Source organism: Hyla sarda, chromosome 3 (assembly GCF_029499605.1).
Source record: "Hyla sarda isolate aHylSar1 chromosome 3, aHylSar1.hap1, whole genome shotgun sequence".
Classification (NCBI taxonomy): Eukaryota; Metazoa; Chordata; class Amphibia; order Anura; family Hylidae; genus Hyla; species Hyla sarda.
In genome coordinates, this window is record NC_079191.1 from 412,996,797 (window position 1) to 413,021,120 (window position 24,324).

Below are 24,324 nucleotides of genomic sequence, written 5' to 3' on the forward strand. Positions count from 1 at the left end.
GGAGTTGTAGTTCTGTAACATCTGTCCCTTCAGTTTTTGCAATTTTCATGACATTTTTTAAAATTGCTGCTCTACTTTGAAGCCCTCTAATTTTTTCAAAAAGTAAAAATATGTCCACTTTATGATGCCAACATAAAGTGGACATATTGTATTTGTGAATAAAAATAAAAATGTATTTGGAATATCCATTTTCCTTACAAGCAGAGAGCTTCAAAGTTCGAAAAATGCAAAATTTTCAAAATTTTCATGACATTTTGGGATTTTTCACCAAAAAAGGATGCAAGTAACGCCGAAAATTTACCACCAAAATAAAGTAGAATATGTCACGAAAAAACAATCTCAGAATCAGAGTATTCGGTAAAAACGTTTTAGAGTTATTAATGCGTAAAGTGACGGTGGTCAGAATTGCGAAAAAGGGCTCAGTCCTTAAGGTGAAAAAGGGCTGCGTCCTTAAGGGGTTAATATGCAGTGCTCATTTAAGTTTCATGTATTCACCATTTTATTCTCACCTGATGAAGGGGTAGACCCATCCCCAACTACAGAGGGGATCCCCTACTTGGTTTGGGAATGGGGATGTTTTTTTTTAGAGTTTTTCTTACCTGCCCTAATTATTTTTAAATGTGTGCTTTTGTGTATATTTTTTCTTACTTTTGTACTAATAAAGATCATATTTGGCTATTTTGGTGTGCGCCTTACAATATCTTTATGCTGGCCTTAGGCTGCTTTCACACTATGAATTTCTCCGTTTAGGAACTTCTGTCAGAAGTTCCGTCACTACAGCTGCGAAACCCGGCCATTACAAAACCCCTGACGGCCGTGACTAAATCGCATTGCAGCCTATGGGGTTTTGTAACTGCCCGTTTGCACCCGTATATGCCCATAATTCATTACGGGCATTATACAGTGACGGGACATCGTGGCAGAAAAATTACTGTCCAGAGCAGGAGAGGTCTGCTATGGTGATTTGCTCCTACTCTGGACAGTTCCTGACATGGACAGAGGTGTCAGCAGAGAGCACTGTGGTCAGACTGAAAATAATTCCAGAAAGAAATACAACTTCCTCTGTAGCATACAGTGAAAAGAACAAAGAACGGGTGCTCTCTCATATAGTATTGCGAGATCGAGTAGGCGTGACCCACCACCACACCTGTTGTGTCGTACTAAGCTGTTGGAGTTGTGTAACAGAGCAGGCACAACACTGATAGGTTTAGGGTGGAATAGATTTATGCAGTTTTCAGCTCAATATCCTCTATCTGTATCCCCGAGGGTACAGAATATTGAATCAGGATAAACAGACAAAAAATGGGAATTCGGTAGAGCCCTGCTGCTTGCAAGAAAGGGACTCTGGACGCCACAGATGTACAGAACGATTTATTACAATAAAAGATACTGGACAACATGTTTCCGCACTGGCATGCTCCTTTCTCAGGTCCACAAAGAATTCGGTGTGATGAGAATAAAAGATACTGGAAACGTGTTTCTGTGCTGGCACACGACTTCCTCAGGTTCCCAACAATTAGGTCTGATGCATCCTGAAGTGTCTTCTGTGCGTGTGCGTTGGTGGCATGGCCATGCCACCAACGCACACGCACAGGAAACACTTCAGGACGCATCAGACCTAATTCTTTGTGAACCTGAGGAAGGCATGTGCCAGCACCGAAACGCGTTGTCCAGTATCTTTTATTCTAATAAATCGTCCTGTGCATCTCTGTAGCATACAGTAGCTGATAAGTAATGGAAGGATTAAGATTTTTAAATAGAAGTAATTTACAAATGTACAATAAAGAAAGCACGTACGTGCACTCACCGCACAGCGGAGACAGCTCAATGTGGGAGTCCGGTTCACAGGGAGCTGGGTTTCCGCATCAGCGCAGGTAGATTGGTGCTCGGAGGCTACGCGTAGCCTCCGAGCGCCAATCTACCTAGGCTGATGCTGAAACCCAGCTCCCCGTGAACCAGACTCTCATATTGAGCTGTCTCCGCTGTGCGGTGAGTGCACGTACGTGCTTTCTTTATTGTATTTTATGATACTTCACACTTTTTGTATGTGCACCCCGCAGGAGACGTTGTTGTAGGCCACTGACACTACGCTGTATCCCTACTACAGGTGAAGTAACCCTCTCCTTTCCTGCCTCTCAACGTTTATAATTTACAAATCTGTTTAACTTTCTGGCACCAGTTGATTTTAAATAATTTGTTTTCCACCGGAGTACCCCTTTAAAGCGTCAACTCCAGGACTAGTCTGGAATGATCATTAATGCAACGCCAGCCACGGCTGCTAGCGCTGTGTGTAAGAGCGGCCTAAGGGGTTGGAAAGAACTGACACACAACTGCTATTTATAGGTTATGTTCCCCCTTGCAACCATTTTTTAAGTTCATATGCTTCTAAAATAAAGAAATGAAGCAAATTTAGGTCTTTTTTTATTTCTAACCCTTTAGGGTCTACATATCCAAGGTGACAGAGGACAAACAAACTCTGTGCAGTTAGATACTGCAATCATACAGCCTTCTATTTTACCCGTACTTCTTGTTAAAGGGGTATTCCAGCTCATTTTGTATGTTCTACAGGGGCTGTAAAGTCAGTGAAGTTTATAATATAGTGTCTGTACCTTTAATTGATGGTGGTCTTGCAATTCTTATGTGATCTTTGCCTCAATGTTCATTTTTATTAGCATACAAAATGAATGTTGCATTTTCCCAGGTTGCAGTGCGGCCCGAGACATTCCATGACTAGTCAGGTGTTGAAGGGGAGCATATCTGTGCTTTAATGGGAGGAGCGACCGCTGGGTGGGAGGGAGATCATTCTCCACAGGGCTGCAGGGAATTGTAGTTTCATGGAAGGGAGCCTAGCTGTACTGCAATGGGTGAGGTGGCTGATGTGGGGGAGGGAGATAAATCACCTCCTACCTAAAAACAAGGGATCCTGGGGATTGTAGTTGAATGGAGGGCTCAGAAACAGGAAATAGCCAGTTCACATAGACAAAGCAGCATGATTGGGGGGGGGGGGGGGGAGACACAGGACATGGCCATTTACCACCAACACAAGCACGGATGCAAGCATGTCCATTACTGACCGACAGGTAATTATTAAAGTCATCTTATGGTGGATAACCCCTTTAATGTGTATTTGGTAGGGCTTGTATTTAGTCTATATCATTGGTCCTCCAGATGTTGCAAAACTACAACTCCCAACATGCCTGGGCAGCCAATGACTGTAGACCATTGGTCTATATCCATGGATACACATGACTCTACACAGGAGTTGAAGGTAGGGTTCTGTCATTTTCACTCCTCGTAAATCTGTCCTGTTGATATTCCTGATGAGGTCTGATCAATACGTATTGTCATATACCGATAAATTCATAGATCTCTAGACGCAGGGGTCAACCAGTGGCAGCTGATTAATACAGAAGGAATTTACTAGGTCATTGACCCTGAGTTGTGGAGGATTCAGCTGTCTGCTACTTCTTGCTGACCCTGCAAACTTATAATTTGTATTCTTCATTATCCATTTACTACCCCCACCTTCTTATTTTACTACAATATATTAAGTCTGATATGAAAATTACTTGTTCTGTTATAAAGCTGATGATTTATGTTGGTTAAAATTTTATTTTTTGGCATAACTGGGCTTAAAAAAAGGTTTTATCTGTGTTGTTATTTTAAATATGTTGGAATATGAGGTTGGGATATGAGCCTGGCATAAGGACAGCAAATGAGGACAGGATATGAGCTCGGGATACCGGGACAGGATATGAGGACAAAATATAAGGTCTGGATATGAGGACGGGATATGAGATTGGATATGAGGAAAGGATACAGTGGTCCCTCAACATACAATGGTAATCCGTTCCAAACGGACCATCGTTTGTTGAAACCATCGCATGTTGAGGGATCCGTGCAATGTAAAGTATAGGACAGTGGTCTACAACCTGCGGACCTCCAGATGTTGCAAAACTACAACACCCAGCATGCCCGGACAGCCAACGGCTGTCCGGGCATGCTGGGTGTTGTAGTTTTGCAACATCTGGAGGTCCGCAGGTTGTAGACCACTGTTAGAGGAAGTTGTACTCACCTGTCCCTGCTGCTCTGGACCGTCGCCGCTCGTCACCGCTGCCCGGGATGTCGCCGTCCATCGCTGTCGCCGCGTCCCCGAGGTGTCCCCGACACTTCGGCAAGGCCTCTGCTTCACCGGCATCCGCTCTCTCCGTCATCACGTCGATACGCACGCCGCTCCTATTGGATGATGGGACGGCGTGCGCAGCGACGTGATGACGTAGATTGAGAGCGCCGACGATGCAGAGGATCCCGAAGAGGACGCGCCGGAGCCTCGAGGACAGGTAAGTGATCGTCAGCACAGGGCACGGGGCACCATAAACGGCTATCCGGTGGCAGCTGAAGCAGTCTGCGCTGCCGACTAGCCGTTTATGCGATGGCCCCTACATATAAAAGCATCTTATGTTGATGCTGCCTTCAATATGCGATGGCCTCTGAGAGGACATCGCATGTTAAAATGATCGTATGTCGGGGCCATCGTAGGTCGGGGGGTTCACTGTATAAGGTCGGGATATTAGGGCAAGAAACGAGGACGAGATATGAGGACAGAATATGAGGATGGTATATGAGGTTGGATATGAGGACGGTATATGAGATTGGGATATGAGATGGGATATGATGACAGATATGAGGACGGGATATGAGATTGGGATATGAGGATGGGATATGAGGACGGGATATGAGATTGGGATATGAGGATGGGATATGAGGTTGGATATGAGGACGGGATATGAGATTGGGATATGAGATGGGATATGATGACGGGATATGAGATTGGGATATCAGATGGGATATGATGACAGGTATGAGGATGGGATGTGAGCCATTCCCCCCTCTCCCCTTCTAAAAGACATGTATGGTCGGTTGAGTTGACCGTGTATACATATGAGAGAATAGGGAGATATATTTGTAGGAGCATTCAGCTTTAGAATTATGAGCAGAACAGAAAGTCAGTGTGGCGCAGCTTCAGCCATTAGATGCGAAGAGATATTAGGGGCAGAGCATTGTTTTCGCAACTTCTGCTATATGGATTGTTGAAATGCAGCGCTAGTTGTTGTTAGCTTTGGGACTAATGATCTTTAGAATACAAGGCACCTGGAAAATTTGCATTTTGCGGACCAGAGTCAAGGTAATCTGACCCCTGGCTTCTTAAAGGACTCTAGTAGCTTCAATTTAACCAATTAAGAAAATAAACCAAAGTTTCACATCAAACTATTGACCTTAGTTTTCGAAGGGTTTGTGGCAAATGCAAAAAGTCTTCTCTGTTTTCTGTTATTTGTAAATAAAACAAAAATGAATCCAGTTTCTTGTGCTAACCCTCACTAATGAGAAGATCCAGCATGTATAAAATTCAGGAAGGGATTAAATTCTAATGCGCGCTCATCTATGTAACGTTATTAATATATAGAACTTCAAAGGGAAAACATTCAGATCAAGTTTAATTGAGGAGGAAAGGAGCTATACAAATCTATGCAGCTGACATGATTGATAGTAAATAGGGCATATATAAAGTAAATAATATATAAGATTATATAATAAAAGGAAATAGGCTTCACATGAAGCTCCTCGGCCCTCGCTCTAAGAACTGTAATAGAATCCAAAACGACTGAATGCAGATTTGACTACCAACCCAAGATGTATAGCTTACTAATACAGTGTTAACATCAATTGCAATGGCTTCAGCATTATTTTGTGTGATTCCACCCTGACAGGAAGTTGTGTAGTCCTTTCATTGTCACTGTGTTGTTGTCTCAGCAGCTTTCCAGCTTCTCCCACTCTCCTGAGACAATGCATCATCCTCTGCGGTTTCAGGAGGTGTGGCTGAATCTTGTTTCTGAGCTATAGCCCCATGTCCTGAGTGATGTCATCACATCTGAAGGGCCCTTACAGCCTACATCCACATTTATCTTAATTAAGATATTTAGGTAAGAATGAGGTGAATGCAGCATGATGCCTTATACTATACAATGCCACAGGCAGAGGAGCAGACAGGGAAGGAATAGCAGGTATTGCAACATCACTGTACAATAGTCTGCTGTGAAATGAGATGTTCTGCGACAGCTCTGGCCGGGGAACTGATGAATAGTTGAGGGAAAACAATGCATTCTGGAAATTATGCTGAATAATTACACAGGCAGAGGAGCAGATGGGGAATGACTATCAGGTGCTGCAACCTCACTGATTGTGCAGTAGTCTGCTAAGAAATAAGTCTGCTACAGCTCTGGGCGGAGAACTGACAGGAGTGCTGTGGGAGGGGAGAAGGCAGGGTGGGTGGACTTTGTTTAAGAGCTGAGGGAAAGTAATGCATTCTGGGAATTGTAGGGCTGAGCAACTGCTTAACCAGAAAGTACAGGACTAAGACCTCTAAAACAAATAGTTTTATGGGGGTTTCAGAACTTCTAAAGCATTTGTATGTTTTTGTAAAGGACATCTGAGTACCCCTTTAATGGTACTATTAGTCTCTGTGGTCTAGTACTAGAACAGCTGTTGGGCCCCATGCAGGCAACTGAACCTCTACACCCCATATGGTTACCCTCCTGCAACACCCTATTGTTAGCCTTTCTATAAAACTTGTCTCAACACTGGCTCAGTCCCTTTCATAAAGTGTCATTTTGGCAAGTTAACCCAAATGAAAAAAAAAAAAAAAAAAAAAAAGGAGTCTAGTCATTGGTAATTGCTATATTTAAAAGTCTGACAATGCAATTACATTCTCAACAACTTAAAATAATTGTGGCCACATAAATGTTGTATAACCAATTTATCTAGATGAACGATGGAGCGAGGGGAAAAATGAAGCTTAAATATTAAAAGAATAAAAGAAGCCGAAAGAGATGTATTAATGTAAAATGGAGACAGAACAGTAAAATCTACTGATTAAAACCCAGGGCCGTCCAGATATTTTTGTCTGGCTGCGAGAGTATGGGATTTTATGGTCGGCGACTGATAATATGGCATGAAAAAATTTTGAACTGAGGAAGCGTTTAAAGCCTAGACTGACATGTTACTTTATCAGTGGTCTCCAAACTGTGAACCTCTAGCTGTAGCAAAACTACAACTCCCAAAGGCTGTCTGGGCATGCTGAGAGTTGTAGTTTTGCAACGTCTGGAGGTTCTCAGTTTGAAGACCACTGATAAAGTGACATGTCAGTGACCACCTCTTGTGGTGGCTCAAGACTTTGTGAAGTCTTAGGTGAAAGTCGAACATGAGGCCCTCACTGACACTCATAATTAAAGGGGTACTCCTGTGGAAAACTTTTTTTTAAATAAACTGGTGCCAGAAAGTTAAACAGATTTGTAAATTACTTCTATTAAAAAATCTTAATCCTTCCAGTACATTTTAGGGGCTGTATACTACAGAGGAAATGCTTTTCTTTTTGGATTTCACTTCTGTCACGTCCACAGTGCTAGCTGCTGACCTCTGCTGTCCATATTAGGAACTGTCCAGAGCAGGAGAAAATCCCCATAGCAAATATATGCTGTTCTGAACAGTTCCTATAATGGACAGCAGAGGTCAGCAGAGAGCATTGTGCTTGTGACAGAAGTGAAATCAAAACCAAGAGTACCCCTTTAAGATGTGACTTTAGTTGTTAGGTAGGGAATCCCCCATATTAGGTAGAAGCCCCCAGTAGGTAAAGTATGTATGAAACTGTTACCCTTTTAGGTAAAAGCCCCCAATAGCTATGTAGTCACGTAGGTAAGGAACCTCCTAATAGGGAGAAGCCCACAGTAGTTAGGTAGTCAGGTAGGTTGGAAAACTACTATTAAAGCCTAAGTAGTTAGGTAGTCAGGTAGGTAAGGAACCTCCCATTAGGGAGAAGCCTTCAGTAGTTAGCTAGTCAGGTAGGTAAAAAACTTGCTATTAGGTAGAAGCCCACAGTAGTTAGGTGGTCAGGTAGGTAGAGAACCTCATATTAATGAGAAGACACCAATAGTTAGGTAGTCAGGTAGGAAGGGAACATCCCATTAGATAGAAGCCCTCAGAAGTTAGGTAGTCAGGTAGGTAGGAAACCTCCTTTTAGGTAGAAGCCCCCAGTAGTTAGGTATTCAGGTAGGTAGGGAACCTTTTATTAGGTAGAAGATCTTAGTAGTTAGGTAGTCAGATAGGTAGGGAACCTCCTATTAGGTAGAAGCCCCCAGTAGTCAAGTAGGTAGAGAATGCCTCCCTCCAAAAGAAAAAATAAAACTCACTCACCTTCCCTTCACTCCTGCGCTGAAGCCTCTGCATCATCTACTCTGTAAATGGTATGTGGTAGCGGGGTGTGATGAGGGCAGATGTTGTTACCCTAGGGGCAGATGGCATTAACCCCTTGTATTTGTGACACCAGGGAGTGGTTTAGCCTAAAACCACCTGAAGGAATACCACTGGATCCTGGGCTAAGCACGGGGGCAAGAAATCCTCTGACGCCAAGTTACGGACAATGGTAGCTTTACTGAGGGGAGACAGTTGGTTGGGTCTATACAATTCAGCCAGGGCCCAAGGAGGTGACCAGTGACTCAGAGACCTTAAGGGCTTGCTGGGACTTGTAGTAGGACTGGACAATTGAATGCAGACCACGCTGACTTGACAGATGACAGGGACTGACTTGACTCATAAAGCTGTGACTTTAGCTTACTTGACTTGATGGCGGCTGCAGGACTGGACTTTGAGGTCTCCAACACTCTGGACACACACACTAGACAAGACTGCACTGGACCTCAGCAGAAGAGCAGAGATCAAAGAGAGAGAAGCTCCACCCAGGGCTTATATGGGGGAGACTAGCAGGGAGCCCATAGGTCACTCTGGTCACTGGTTCCTCCTGGGTAACAATCTCATGACATAACTCTTAAAGATACAACACATTTTATAATACAATACACTGTAGAACATATTAACGGGGGGGGGGGGGGGGGGGCGTCAAGGGTGGACAGGGCAGCAAGGGTACTGGGTAACATCTCCCATACTGGACCACCTCAGGTACAGGACCTTCTCCTGCACCCCATGCAATGACATTATTTGATCACAGCAGGTCCTGAATCATACCAGATTAGGCTTCAGCAATGGAGATGACGGCAGATAAGAGGGATTTTTATTTTTTATGGTCTGCCGGTATCGGGAACATATACAAGAGTAGAAGAAAAGGTATTGGGACATCCCCGCTGAGAGGCCTCAATAGAGTTCCTTGTAGTGCTACAACCAAAGTAGTCTGACTACCTACAAGATAACAGGACCAGGTTCTCGTCCTCTTCAGCTGGATGTCAATAATATAGTCTACAGTGTCTTGGCTCAGTGCTTGAATCCATTAATGGAAGCTTTGATATCTATTTATTGTGCTCTATATTTTGCTTTGCACATTTATACTTGAGATTTTAGATGTTGTGGTGACCGAGGATCAGTACAGCGAAGAGACCAGATCTGCTTTATAAATGAGGTAGGTTTCCCTCTAGAACGCCTGTGACATCTGCCTGACAATTACATTAAACTACATTTCTATAGGAGCCGTGTCATGTTGGACAATGATGTAATTCCGGGGTGATGATGGCCAAACCTGACAGAAGGTAAAAAACAAGAGAGCGAAGCATTGTAACATATTCAATTACGGAGCTGAGCATTCAAGCCTCCTCTGGACTGCAGCGCTGTGTAATCCCTTTTACCAGTAGGTGTCCGTCAAGTCACCGTAATCACTATATTTACCGTATGGTTGCTAGAAAATCTTCCATGTACTTTAATAGACTACAGCAACCGAGATAGTTTCCAGTACATCTGAGTCTTGTAATGTATGTAATTCAGTCATTAGAAGTAGAAAGAGCTGTGAACATAAAGCAGGAGGTTGTTATAGGTGACGAGACAGAACCATAGGAAAAATCAGATAGGACGGCTCACATATGCCTCGAAAAGGCAAACTAATATTGCTTTAAAGTGTAGCTGTCATTATGAAAATAAAAAAGTAGTTTAATATGCCACAGAGGCGTCAAAAGTTTTTAAAGTTTGGAGATCACCACCGAGCAGTAGATCGAGCAAGTGTCAAGCTTCCCTGTGGGTCCCCATAGACTTATAATGAGGTTGCAGGATGGAGATCATTGGGAGCCGGGGAGTGAAGTGCCTATGCACGTGCTTCTCCCTTCTTGTTCTAATGATCATTGATGGTCTCAGCACTAAGACGCTGACCAATTAAATCTTTTGACATGTGTCCTTGCCAAATAATGCTGTGGGTTGTTTCAATTATCCAGTGTGTTAGATATACCATGGCGTCAGGCTGTATGTGTGAGAGAGAAGCAGTTGGTGGATCCAAAGTTTGCAGTTAGAGGGGTTCTCCGGATAGCAAAAATTATTCATATTTTGTCGCCTTATGGCCAGACCAACTGTATTGTAATGTACACTAGGCCTGTACCTGTACTAGGCCATTTTCCCTGTTGGAATATAAAGTGACAGTCAGGAAGTAAAGAAAAATCTTTATCGTTTCCCATTTCCCCTAAATGAGACAGAGGTCATGTGACACTTTGGGTCATGTGACACTTTGGGAGAGATTTATCAAAGTGGTAAAGTTGCACAGTTGCCCATAGCAACCAATCAATCGCTTCTTTCATTTTTTAAAGGGCCTCTCAGAAATGAAAGAAGCGATCCGATTGGTTGCTATTGGCAACTGGTCAACTTTTCCTCTACACAGGTTTTGATAAATATCCTCCTTTGTCCTGGATTTCAGCATTTTTCGCCTTGTAAACCAAACCCCCTTTACTGCTGTCATGCTATCAAACCACACCCCCTTTACTGATGTCATGCTATCAAACCACACCCCCTTTACTGCTGCCATGCTATCAAACCACACCCCCTTTCTAACATTGTCCAACCAAGCCACCACTCTATCATAGCTCGTCATGCTATGCCCCCTTCTGATGTCATATCAGCAAGCCACACCCATTTTCAACACATCTTAGTAGAGAGGACTGCTGGGAAATGTAGTTTTAAAAGGGTTTGCAGGAGGAAGGAGCAGAGAAAAAATGGAGCAGTGGGCAGAGGAGGATGGTGCATCGGGGAGCAGTGAATGGTACTGGAGACAAACCTCGGGGGCCGAGTAAGTATCTTCACCCAATATCAGTATATATCAGTAAAACCCAATTGTGTGGATTTTTATATGGATCTTCCTTTAAGGATTTAGCTGATCATCACAAATCAGTATACTTATCTTACCAGTCCCCAGCTGGTCCTGGTCCCCTTCCGGTTTCTGCTCACTTGGTTCCATGGATGACACACCAAGTCATTACTAGAGCCTAGCAAAAAGAGACAAGCAGAGGGCCAGAGAAGTGTTGGCACAGGAGTTGATCGGGAAGGTTAGTATACTGCTTTTTATTTCTTTTTGATGATAATCGGCTCCTGATGATTTTTAAAAATTCTCCATTAAAGTCAATGGGAAAAATTGCTACACCATTTCTGTAATGTGTGTGTGGTAGCCCAGTACGAGAGGCATTACCCCGTGCTCCTGCTGTCCTGTCAGGTGGCCTCCTTCACTGTCCCCAAGGCCCCCTGCACTTGTTTCCCCATTGTAAATATGTTTTACCATGTAAAATGTTATAAAATGTAATGTTTGTCTTTAAGAGTTATACCATGTGATATGTCATGTGATTGTTACCCAGGAGGTACCAGTGACCAGGTGATCCCAGGAGTGACCTATGGGCTCCCTGCTAGTCTCCCCCATATAAGCCCTGGGTGGAGCTTCTCTCTCTCTTCCTGCTGAGGTCCAGTGCAGTCTTGTCTAGTGTGTGTGTCCAGAGTGTTGGAGGGCACAAAGTCCAGTCCTGCGGCCACCATCAAGTCAAGTAACTAAAGTCACAGCTTTATGAGTCAAGTCAAGTCAGTCCCTGTCATCTGTCAAGTCAGCGTGGTCTGCATTCAATTATCCAGCCCTACTACAAGTCACAGAAAGCCCTTAACCTGTTGGGGACGAAGGGCATATGCATACGCCCTTGCGTCCTGGTACTTAAGGACGAAGGGCGTATCCATACGCCCGTGGGAATTTCGGCCCCAGCCGCGCGCCGGGCGGGGACTGGGCCGGGGTGACTGCTGATATCTATCAGCAGGCACCCCGTGCAAATGCCCAGGGGGGTCATTAGACCCCCCCATGTCGGCGATCGGCGCAAATCGCAAGTGAAATCACACTTGCGATTTGCGCCAATTCCGGGTCATTACGGGTCTATGGTGACCCGGTGACCCGGAATAGAAGGGGGATCGCGGGTGTCTAAGACACCCACGATCCCCCTAAAGCGATAGGAGTGAGGTGGCAGAGTTGCCACCCCTCCTATCTCTGCTATTGGTGGTCTAGACGCGACCACCAATAGCAGATCTGGGGCGGAGGGGTTTACTTTCGTTTTCCCCGTCCTGCCCTCCCACAATAGGTGGGGCAGAACGGGGAAAACGAAGAGGAGTGGCGCCGGAGTCCACTTACCCCTCCGGAGGCAGCGGAGCGACGGGGATCGGCGGCGGCGACGGAGATCTGCGGCGGCGTGTGGCAGAAGAGGACGGCTCCCGGACACGACGGAAGCCGGTGAGTAGTTGCCTAGCAACATCTAGAGGGCTACAGTCTGAGACCACTATAGTGGTCTCTAGACTGTAGCCCTCCAGATGTTGCAAAACTACAACTCCTAGCATGCCCAGACAGCTGTTTGCTGTGTGGGCATGCTGGAATTTGTAGTTTTGCAACAGCTGGAGGTCTGCAGTTTAGAGACCACTGCACAGTGATCTCTATACTGCCCTCTAGATCTTGCAAAACTACAACTCCTAGCATGCCCACATAGCTGTTTGCTGTCTGGGCATGCTGGGAGTTGTAGTTTTGCAACATCTGGAGGTCCACAGTTTGGAGATCACTGTTCAGTGGTCTCTAAATTGTAGCACTCCAGATGTTGCAAAACTACAAATTCCAGCATGCCCACACAGAAAACAGCTGTCTCGGCATGCTGGGAGTTGTAGTTGCGTACCTCCAGCTGTTGCATAACTACATCTCCCAGCATGCCCTTCTGTGATCAGACATGCTGGGAATTGTAGTTTTGCAACAGCTGTAGGCACACTGGTTGGAAAATACTGAGTTAGGTAACAGAACCTAACTGAAGGTTTTCCAACCAGTGTGCCTCCAGCTGTTTCAAAACTACAACTCCCAGCATGTACTGACAGACCGTGCATGCTGGGAGTTGTAGTTTTGCAACAGCTGGAGGCTCACTGGTTGGAAAATACTGAGTTAGGTAACAGAACCTAACTGAAGGTTTTCCAACCAGTGTGCCTCCAGCTGTTGCAAAACTACAACTCCCAGCATGTACTGACAGACCGTGCATGCTGGGAGTTGTAGTTTTGAAACAGCTGGAGGTTTGCCCCCCCCCCCCCCATGTGAACGTACAGGGTACATTCACACGGGTGGGTTTACAGCAAGTTTCCTGCTTCAAGTATGAGCTGCGGCAAATTTTTCGCCGCAGCGCAAACTCCTAGCGGGAAACTCACCGTAACCCGCCAGTGTGACTGTACCCTAAAAACACTACACTACACTAACACATAATGAAGAGTAAAACATTACATAAACACCCCCCTACACTGCCCCCCCCAATAAAAAGGAAAAACGTATTGTACAGCAGTGTTTCCAAAACGGAGCCTCCAGCTGTTGCAAAACAACTCCCAGCATTTTCGGACAGCCACTGACTGTCCAGGCATGCTGGGAGTTTAGCAACAGCTGGAGGCACCCTGTTTGGGAATCACTGGCGTAGAATACCCCTATGTCCACCCCTATGCAATCCTTAATTTAGTCCTCAAATGCACATGGTGCTCTCTCACTTTGGAGCCCTGTCGTATTTCAAGGAAACAGTTTAGGGCCACATATGGGGTATCGCCGTACTCAGAAGAAATTGCACTACAAATTTTGGGGGGCTTTTTCTCCTTTTACCCCTTATGAAAAGGAAAAGTTGGGGTCTACACCAGCCTGTTAGTGTAAAAAAAAAAAACATTTTTACACTAACATGCTGGTGTTGCCCTTTACTTTTTATTTTCACAAGAGGTAAAAGGAAAAAAAGACCCCCAAAATTTGTAATGCAATTTCTCCCGAGTACGGAAATACCTCATATGTGGGCGTAAAATGCTCTGCGGGTGCACAACAAGGCTCAGGAGCGAGAGCGCACTATGTACATTTGAGGCCTAAATTGGTGATTTGCACAGGGGTGGCTGATTTTACAGCAGTTCTGACATAAATGCAAAAAATTAAATACCCACATGTGACCCCATTTTGGAAACTACACCCCTCGTGTAATGTAATAAGGGGTACAGTGAGCATTTACGCCCCACAGGGGTCTGAAAGATTTTTGGAACAGTGGTACGTGAAAATGAAAATTTTTATTTTTTTGTTTGCACAGCCCACTGTTCCAAAAATCTGTCAAACGCCAGTGGGGTGTAAATGCTCACTGTACCCCTTATTACATTCTGTGAGGGGTGTAGTTTCCAAAATGGGGTCACATGTGGGGGGTTCCACTGTTCTGGCACCACGGGGGGCTTTGTAAATGCACATGGCCCCCGACTTCCATTCCAAACAAATTATCTCTCTAAAAGCTCAATGGCGCTCCTTCTCTTCTGAGCATTGCAGTTCGCTCGCAGAGCACTTGACGTCCAAACATGGGGTATTTCCATACTCAGAAGAAATGGGGTTACAAATTTGGGGGGGCATTTTCTCCTATTACCCTTTGTAAAAAAGTAAAATTTGGGGAAAAACCAGCATTTTAGTGGGAAAATATTTTTTTTTCATTTACACATCCGACTTTAACAAAAAGTTGACAAACACCTGTGGGGTGTTAAGGCTCACTGTACCCCTTGTTACGTGCCTTGAGGGGTGTCGTTTCCATAATAGTGTGCAATGTGTTTTTTTTTTTGCTGTTCTGGCACCATAGGGGCTTCCTAAATGGGACATGCCCCCCAAAAACCATTTCAGAAAATCTCACTCTCCTAAATCCCATTGTTGCTCCTTCGCTTCTGAGCCCTCTAGTGCACCCGCCGAACACTTGACATACACATATGAGGTATTTTCTTACTCGAGAGAAATTGGGTTACAAATTTTGAGAGGATTTTTTTCCTTTTACCCCTTGTAAAAATTCAAAAATTGGGTCTACAAAAACATGCCAGTGTAAAAAATGAAGATTTTGAATTTTCTCCTTCACTTTGCTGCTATTCCTGTGAAACACCTAAAGGGTTAAAACGCTGACTGAATGTCATTTTGAATACTTTGAGGGGTGCAGTTTTTATAATGGGGTCATTTATGGGGTATTTCTAACTAGAAGACCCTTCAAATCCACTTCAAACCTGAACTGGTCCCTGAAAAATTCTGATTTTGAAAATTTTGCGAAAAATTTGAAAATTGTTGCTGAACTTTGAAGCCCTCTGATGTCTTCCAAAAGTAAAAACTCATCAATTTTATGATGCAAACATAAAGTAGACCTATTATATATGTGAATCAATATATAATTTATTTGGAATATCCATATTCCTTATAAGCAGAGAGCTTCAAAGTTAGAAAAATGCAAAATTTTCAAATTTTTCATGAAATTTTTGAATTTTTCACCAAGAAAGGATGCAAGTATCGCCGAAAATTTACCACTAACAAAGTAGAATATGTCATGAAAAAACAATCTCGGAATCAAATTTATAAGTAAAAGCATTCCAGAGTTATTAATGTTTAAAGTGACAGTGGTCAGATTTGCAAAAAATGCTCCCGTCCTTAGGGTCATAATGGGCTCCGTCCCCAAGGGGTTAAAGGGGTATTCCAGGAAAAAACTTTTTTTTATATATCAACTGGTTCCAGAAAGTTAAACAGATTAGTAAATTACTTCTATTAAAAAATCTCAATCCTTTCAGTACTTATGAGCTTCTGAAGTTAAGGTTGTTCTTTTCTGTCTAAGTGCTCTCTGATGACACGTGTATCGGGAAACGCCCAGTTTAAAAGCAAATTCCCATAGCAAACCTCTTCTAAACTGGACGGTTCCCGAGACAGGTGTCATCAGAGAGGACTTAGACAGAAAAGAACAACCTTAACTTCAGAAGCTCATAAGTACTGAAAGGATTAAGATTTTTTAATAGAAGTAATTTACAAATCTGTTTAACTTTCTGCAGCCAGTTGATATATATATATATATATATATATATATATATATATATATATATATATAAAAGTTTTTTCCTGGATAACCCCTTTAATGTCTCATCATCACAGTCACCTCCATGGGCCCTGGCTGAACTGTATAGACTGTACCATCTGTCACTCAGTAAAGCTACCGTTGTCCATAACTTGGCATCAGAGTCTTGCCTAGCCCAGGATCCAGCGGTATACCTTCGGGTGGTTTTAGGCTAAACTACGCCCTGGCGTCACTAATACAAGGGGTTAATGTAATCTGCCCCTAGGGTAACAACATCTGCCCTGCCCCACACACCCCGCCACCACATGTGAATTTACACAAAATTTTATTCCATTTTCTTTTTTCAAGGCCTCATCTAAAAACAGGGGACATTTGTATTTTGGCTATGTGGCCTACCTTCTATGGTATTCTATATTTTGAGTTATCAGGCTACAAAGCTATATGCTGCCGAATATATAGTAAGTATCGTCATCCTTTTTTTACGTGTTCTTTTTATAGAGACACATAAGGAAGCAATTTATGTGACTGGAAATAAATATCCATTTATTGTAAGTAACTACAACACATCCATCACAGCTCACTGAGCACCGCTACATTGGTACAAGCTCCGGATTAAATTCATGTTCACTCTCGCTTTGTTCCCTTGTCTGTAAAGGTCAGACTTCCTCTAGTCAAAGTATGAAAATCAATCAGAGGACTTTAGACGGCAATAAGTGCTGACACGTCTCAACCACACTATCCACATACTGTATGAGCGGAGTCAGAGGTGTCACTGCAACTGCAAATACAGCAGAAATTCTCCTGCAGGACATAAAGTGATCGTCCACTAGTACATAGACAGGGCTTCTCTCTTCTAGAACAGCCACACAACTGTCCACAGGTTGTGCTTAAAGGGGTACACCCCCCCCCCCCCAAAGGATAGGGGATAACATGTCTGATCGTGGGGGGCCCGCTGCTAGGGACCCCCACGATCTCCCTGCTGCACCCAGCATTCGTTTAGAGCGTCGGGTGCAGCACTGGAGGCTCGTGACGTCATGGCCACGCCCCCTCAATGCAAGTCTATGGGAGAAGGCATGATGGCCGTCACCCCCCCCCCTCCCATAGAATTGCATTGAGAGGGCGTGGCTGTGACGGCACAAGCATGGTGTGACAGTGACATCACGAGCCTCCGCCAAGCATCGCCAGTCATCCAGCCCGGAGCCAAGATTGCTGGGGTCCCCAGCGGCGGGACTCCTATGATTAGACATCTTATCCTTTGGATAGGGGATAAGATGTCTAGGGGCGGAGTACAACTTTTAATATTGCAATCCAGCTGGACTGAAGTGAATAGGAGTAAGTTGCAATATTATACACGAACACTCAATAAGTGCATGGCGGAGCCCGAACTTTTCTATTCAACCTGGAGACACGGCAGAGCTCCATTGTAGAGCCCTGCATTGGGATTGGGATCCTGCAGGTAACACAGGATCCAATAGAGAACTTACAGGCGTGGGCGATAATGAGGTTGTTGTGAGCGGGAGCGGGCAGTCGCAGAACATACTGCGGGTCCCACAAAATCCTGCACAAATGGCACAGGGAGCTGATGAAATGGCACAAGGGGGTAATAAAGTGGTACGGGGTAATGAAATGGCAAAAGGGGGGGGGGGGGTATGTACTATTGCTAAAAGCCATGACAAAATGTTTGAGGGAGCGGACAGGATTGGACTAACATGTTGCGGAAATGGGTGGGAGTGGTCCACACACCTTGTGGGAACGGGTGGTAATGGTCAGAAATCCAGTGGAAGAGGCGGAAGCATGATTTAAAAACAGTCCTACGCAGGGCTCTACTCCATTGTGCCAGCTGCAGCTTGGGATCAAGGAAGGTAAGGGACAGTTCTTTTTATTTTTTTATTTTTTTACTAACCCCATTCCTGACCAGGTTGTAAAGGGGTAGGGGAACTCAACTTAATCCCTATCCACAGTGGTCGGACCCCCCATGATCTGTATGGGGCCCAGCAGCTCACCCAGCGGTTGGACCCCCCATAATCTCTTGTACGGGGCCCAGAAACTCACCCATCCTCTTCTAGCCCCCACCTTCTAGCCCCCACCGTATTCTAGCCCCCACCTTCCAAGACAAGCAGGAGTGATGGCCCGCTCAGCCAATCACTGGCTAAGACATCTCAGCCTGGTCACAGGCTAAATGGGCCATCATTTCTGCTCTTCTTCGAGGGTGGGGGCTGGAATACTCTGAGGACATGTGAGCTGCCACGTCCTGTACAGGAGATCGTAGACAGTCCCAGGGGTGGGACACCCTGCAATCAGACACATTCCTGATCCTGTGGATAAGGATAAGTTGAGTACCCGCAACTCAAGCCCCTGCTCTCATTGCTGACAGCCCTAGTAGTTTCCTGATTGGATGCTAGAGCTATCACTCAGAGCCAAGAGGAGGGACCAGGATAGTATGTCCTGGCATTAGCTACAGTAGGAGCCCAGGTGCCAGAAAGTTAAACAGATTTGTTATCAGCTGCTGTATGCTCCACAGGAAGTTCTTTTCTTTTTGAATTTCCTTTCTGTCAGACCACAGTGCTCTCTGTTGACACCTCTGACCGTTTTAGGAACTGTGAAATAGGAGCAAATCCCCAATAGCAAATCCATCCTGCTCTGGACAGTTCCTGACATGGACAGAGGTGTCAGCAGAGAGCACTGTGGTCAGACAGAAAGAAAATTCAAAAAGAAAAGAACTTCCTCTGAAGTATACAGCAGGTGATAAGTACTGGAAGGATTAAGATTTTCAAATAGAAGTCATTTACAAATCTGTTTAACTTTCTGGCATCTGTTGATTTAAAGAAAAAAAATGTAAAGCAGCCTTTCCCAAACAACGTGTATCCAAGCGGTTGCAAAACTACAACTCCCAGCATGCCCGGACAGCCAAAGGCTGTCCGGGCATGCTGGGAGTTGTAGTTTTGCCACAGCCGGGGCACGCTGGTTGGGAAACACTGCTTTAAGACATCATGCACATAATTATGGACTCATAGGCACTTTATGCTCGTAGATGAAAATACAATAATATAAAATCCACCGGAACACGGCACAATTATTTCTTCTGGAAAAAAGTATCTACCCTTTGGTCGCCCTTAATTGACAGTGGAGACATATGAAGGTGTCATTTCTATATATTATTCAACAGACCATTTCGGGCCGGTAGTTAATTTGGTAAAGCAAAACGTGTTCTTGTGTAATTCTGTGCTCTATATGAAAACCTTGGGATAGCGCAGGATCGGTAATAATATACCAGCGATCAGCCTAAGTGTTCAGCTCAGTCCTTTGTACGCGAGTAGCAACATCTCTCCCGACGCTATTGAGCTATGAGTTCTATTAAATTATCCTTGTACAGAAAAATTATTGATACCAGGCAGAAGATATTATTGCTAAATTAGTCACATGACAGAAGAAAAATCACAGCGCTCCTCAATGAACAATGCTCTATAAAAGACTCAACCTGGGTATTTGCATCGGATATTGAGGGGAAAGTGAAACAGTCATACACATGGATGGGCACAGACGACAAATATTCTCCACAAATAAAAAGCATATAGGCCCCATGTTTCCCATTTAGGGTGCCTATAATAAAACGTCAGTCATGAATGTCTATACAGTCCTTCACTGGTGCGTCAATCCACCAGTAATTGTAAGCTATGGGTAGTACTAGCTTTACTCTCACTTTCACTCTCTACCATCAAAGACTCTGTCTTTCCAGTAAGCTACAGCTTAAAGGAGTCTTTCATGCTTTCCTTTTGCTCTGTTATCTTTGTTGCCCCACTTCCTGTCTAGTGTACATCCTGTAATAGACTTCCTGTTACTGCTGTACACTCTAGCTGGGAATACATCCAATTCTATCACCCTACCTCTACACCTTTTTGACTATAACCCCACCCACTACACCCCCAAGAGCCTCCCACATAGTGGGACAGAGATACAGGTGGCTGACTACTCAGCTAGATTGTAGAGCAGAAACAGGAAGTTAATGACTGGATGTACACTAGACAGGAAGTGGGGCAATAAAGACAACAGAACAGATAATTGGCATCAGGAACTGAAGGAAAACATGAAAGACCACAGAAAGATTGCAAAATAACTTTATTTACCAATATACATTCTTTTATAAGACAGTTGAAGATTGGTTTGAGTGGGCCTGTGACATCATGAATATGATCTAAGAAATTATTTGTAAATCATTACATAAATATTGTACCCTAGTAGCAAGTAATTGGTTCCAAAGTAACATTCAAATGGCAATGTCTTCTGCTGGTGCCCTGATATATCAAGATTCAATATATTGAGTCAAAACCTGAGCCAAACAAGAAATCCTCTGGTATTCTGGTGGTCCAATATAACCATGCTTGAAGGAGTAGTCCAGGATTGGAAAACGTATCCCCTATCCTAAGAATAGGGGAAGAGTTTCAGATCGCGGGGGGGGTTTGACCGCTAGGCCCCCCCATGATCTCCCGTACGTGCCCCGGCTCTCCGGCCAGATAGCAAGTGTCGAACCGCCCCCTCAATACAGCGCTATGGAGGAGCCGTAGATTGCCGATGGCAGCGCACAGGCTCTCCCATAGGGTCATATTGAGGGGGCCTGTTAGTCGCTGCTTTTTGCGGTGGTCGACACGCCCCCTTCCCACGGACTGCCGGGGCCCTATATGGGAGATCGCGGGGGGTCCCAGTGGTCGGCCCCCCGCAAACTAAAACTTGCCCCTATCCTTAGGATAGTGGCTACGTTTTCTAATACTGGAGTACTCCTTTAACCGGGAGTCATAATCAAAGCAATGAGGTGCAAAAACAGAATCGGCATAGGAGATAAAGTCAACAGAACCAAATAATATATGAACAACAAAATATAAGAATGCATGAGATAGATTTCAAGAACAGCTCTGAAGCTCCAGCAAAAATTGCAGAACACAAGAAGATCTATGTGACCTGTCAGGGAGGATGTAATTGCTCCTACAGTATGAGACCAAGGGGAGTAAAAGTAAGAGGTAAGTAAAGGGAAAAAACAAGAGAGCCTAATAACATAGAAAGAGATGAGTCTTTAAAGGGTAAATAGGTGAACAAGAAATTCAAAGGGGTCCAAAAGTTATCATCCTATGTACAGGATAGGGAATAACAAGCTGATCAGTGGAGGTCTGATTGCTGGGACCCCCACCAATCACAAGAAAGGAGAAATAAATGGAGCTTAGTGCTCAACATTATTTGGAAGCCCCATAAACAATGAATGGAGTGCTAGCTGACACACGGGGTGAGCGCCACCCATAGAGGGGGACAATTTTCCTGAGTTCTCATGATCAGAGGGGATCCCAGCAGTATGACTCTCACTATTCTATTTGTTATCCTCTACATAACATATCACTAGTTAACCTATCTTTCCCAGTTTTTGTTACGAGGGACATTCAAAAAGTTTCCTCACTTTTATATTTTGGTTGTAAACGGTGACGGCAGGAGGAGTGGTAATTGGTCGTATCTTGAAGTGTCATGTGACAAAAAAAAGTAATGTAATTTGTTTTTAAATAGAGTTTAAAAAAGTGCAAAAAACTTTTTGAACATCCCTCGCATTTTCCGACTGTAAAAATTAGAATGGTTTAGTAGAAAGCTAAATACAATTTTCCGTACAATGGGATTGGATAACACATGGCTGCTTTTACTCTGAAACAGTGACAATGTTGCCCCTGGGTATCCAAGTGAATGGGATTGACTTCCAATACCAGACATAACAAGGGGAAATGCAGCCATGTTTATTTTTGTATCTCATACAACCTCTACAATAAAATTGTATTAAAGGGGTACTCCGCTGCCCCAGCGTTTGGAAAATTTTGCTCTGAACGCTTGGAGCAGGCGGCGGGAGTCGTGACGTCACGCCACGCCCCCTCGTGACATCACGCCACGCCCCCTTGATGCAAGTCTATGGGAGGGGGGGGTGGCATCCACCATGCCCCCTCCCATAGACTTGCATTGAAGGGATGTGGCGTGACAACCCCAGCGGCGGGACCCCCGCGATCAGATATCTTATCCCCTATCCTTTGGATAGGGGATAAGATGTCTAGGAGCGGAGTACCCCTTTAAATTTAGATAAAATACTGTATAGGAAATAAAATATCAACTTTGCTCATCTATAATGTATATTTTCCTTTAAATGGAAACTGATGTTTCCAGGGATGTGGAGGGACCTATTGTGTCTGAAGGTCGTCCTTCATCATGGCTGTCACAGGTAAAGTAATCAACATAATAGAGGATAGGGTGAGTAATCCTTCCCTCACTCAGGCAATGTCACTCTTCTTGGAGACCTCACTCCGAAATGCTTTCATCTAATGGTTCCTTCTGACGTTTATTGACATTTCATTAGAATAAACATTCATGTAACGTAAGGCACGTGGGGTCACTTTATTCACACATTTACAGATAGGCTCATCGTATTATTTTCTATAGCGCAGATTACGATTCGTTGTAGGCCCATTGTATTCTCCGGTGGTAAGATGGATAGATTTTTCTCAGATGAGTCAAATTGGGACAAATTTCCTAATGAAAATGCGCTTGAATTCTAGTGTCATTTGAGCGAAAAAAAAATAAAAAATCTGGTTAATTTATTGAAACATTTATGAAAACCGACATAGATTTTTTTCCACTCCCCCCCCCCCAGAGTTTTGTCAAATAAAGAAATAAAGAAAAGCAACAAAGGTATAAAATCAATTGTACATAGCAGGGGGAAAAATGGTAAAGCGCATGCAATGACATTAGGTATTGTAATAAGAATAGAGGCTGTTGGTCTATAATAGGAGTGGGCTCTCTTTCTATACCCGCTGTCCTCTCTGGAACTTAAAGGGGTATTCCAGGAAAAAACTTTTTTATATATATCAACTGGCTCCAGAAAGTTAAACAAATTTGTAAATTACTTCTATTGAAAAAAAATCTTAATCTTTTCAGTACTTATGAGCTTCTGAAGTCTTTTCTGTCTAAGTGCTCTCTGATGACACGTGTCTCGGGAACCGCCCAGTTTAGAAGATGTTTGCTATGGGGATTTGCTTCTAAACTGGGCGGTTCACGAGACACGTGTCATCAGAGAGCACTTAGACAGAAAAGAACAACCTTAACTTCAGAAGCTCATAAGTACTGAAAGGATTAAGATTTTTTAATAGAAGTGATTTACAAATCTGTTTAACTTTCTGGAGCCAGTTGATAGATATAAAAAAAAAGTTTTTTCCTGGATAACCCCTTTAAGATTTGTGGTAGGGTTACATGATCGAGTAAAAATGGAAAAGTGAAGCCTGACATATAAAAAATGTTAAAAACTAAAAAAAAAAAATATATACAGTAAAAAATGAAATACAGCATCTGTACGTAGAAAGAAAAAATTGGAAATAGGAAAGGTATTTTTACCCTTTAAATGGGGAAAATTGTCTTCCACCTCAAGGGTTTTTTGACTTCCTCTGGATCAACACTATAGGGCAATAGGCTAAACTAGATCTATATTATAAAAAATATTGGAAATTTTGATGTAACCTCTAGGCCTAAAACTATGCTTAGACTTTAGACCACCTACCTAAGTTGTGGCACAGCATCTAACCATCACAACACTCACCATCATGTCAAGATAACCCTATTGTATAGTGGTCTCCAAACTGTGACCTTCCAGCTGTTGCAAAACTACAACTCCCAGCATCTGTGCTTGTCTTGGGGCTAAATGGCTGTGTTGTGAGTCCACCATAAGCTGCTGCTTTTATTTTGTGAAATGGCTATTTCCCCTTTGAGTTCCTTCCCTCCAACTACAAGTCCCAGGATCCCTTGTTTGCAAGTGTGAGTTCCCTGCAGCCCTGTGGAGAATGATCTCCTTCCCACCCAGCAGTCGCTCCACCCATTAAATCAGACAGGCTCCTTTCAAACTTGTCTAGTGATGTAATGTCTCGGGCTCCACTACAACCTGGGAAAACCTGAGACAACACTCATTTTGTATGATGTTAAAAATGAACACCGGGACAAAGATCACATAAGAATTACGAGACCAGCCATCAAACACAGGTATCAACACTATATTATGAACTACAATAACTTTACAGTCCCTGTAACACAGTCAAAAAAAAAAAAACATGTAATACCCCTTTAAAGACACACAATGTAA

At 43.8% G+C, this 24,324-nt stretch overlaps 1 protein-coding gene across 11 annotated transcripts in view; it reads right to left on the reverse strand.

Annotated features, from left to right (window-relative positions):
• The window catches only part of KCNH1 (potassium voltage-gated channel subfamily H member 1), a 436,746-nt gene that overhangs the window by 70,619 nt on the left and 341,803 nt on the right, over nucleotides 1–24,324 (reverse strand). Inside the window, exon 13 of one of the 11 annotated variants that reach the window (XM_056568224.1) lies at nucleotides 22,297–22,749. The exons of the other annotated variants lie outside the window; for them this stretch is intronic. Coding sequence (XP_056424199.1) covers nucleotides 22,597–22,749 — 153 coding nt within the window. The 3' untranslated portion in view covers nucleotides 22,297–22,596. Of the gene's footprint in view, nucleotides 1–22,296; nucleotides 22,750–24,324 lie in introns of those variants that run through there. 11 annotated transcript variants of the gene reach the window in all.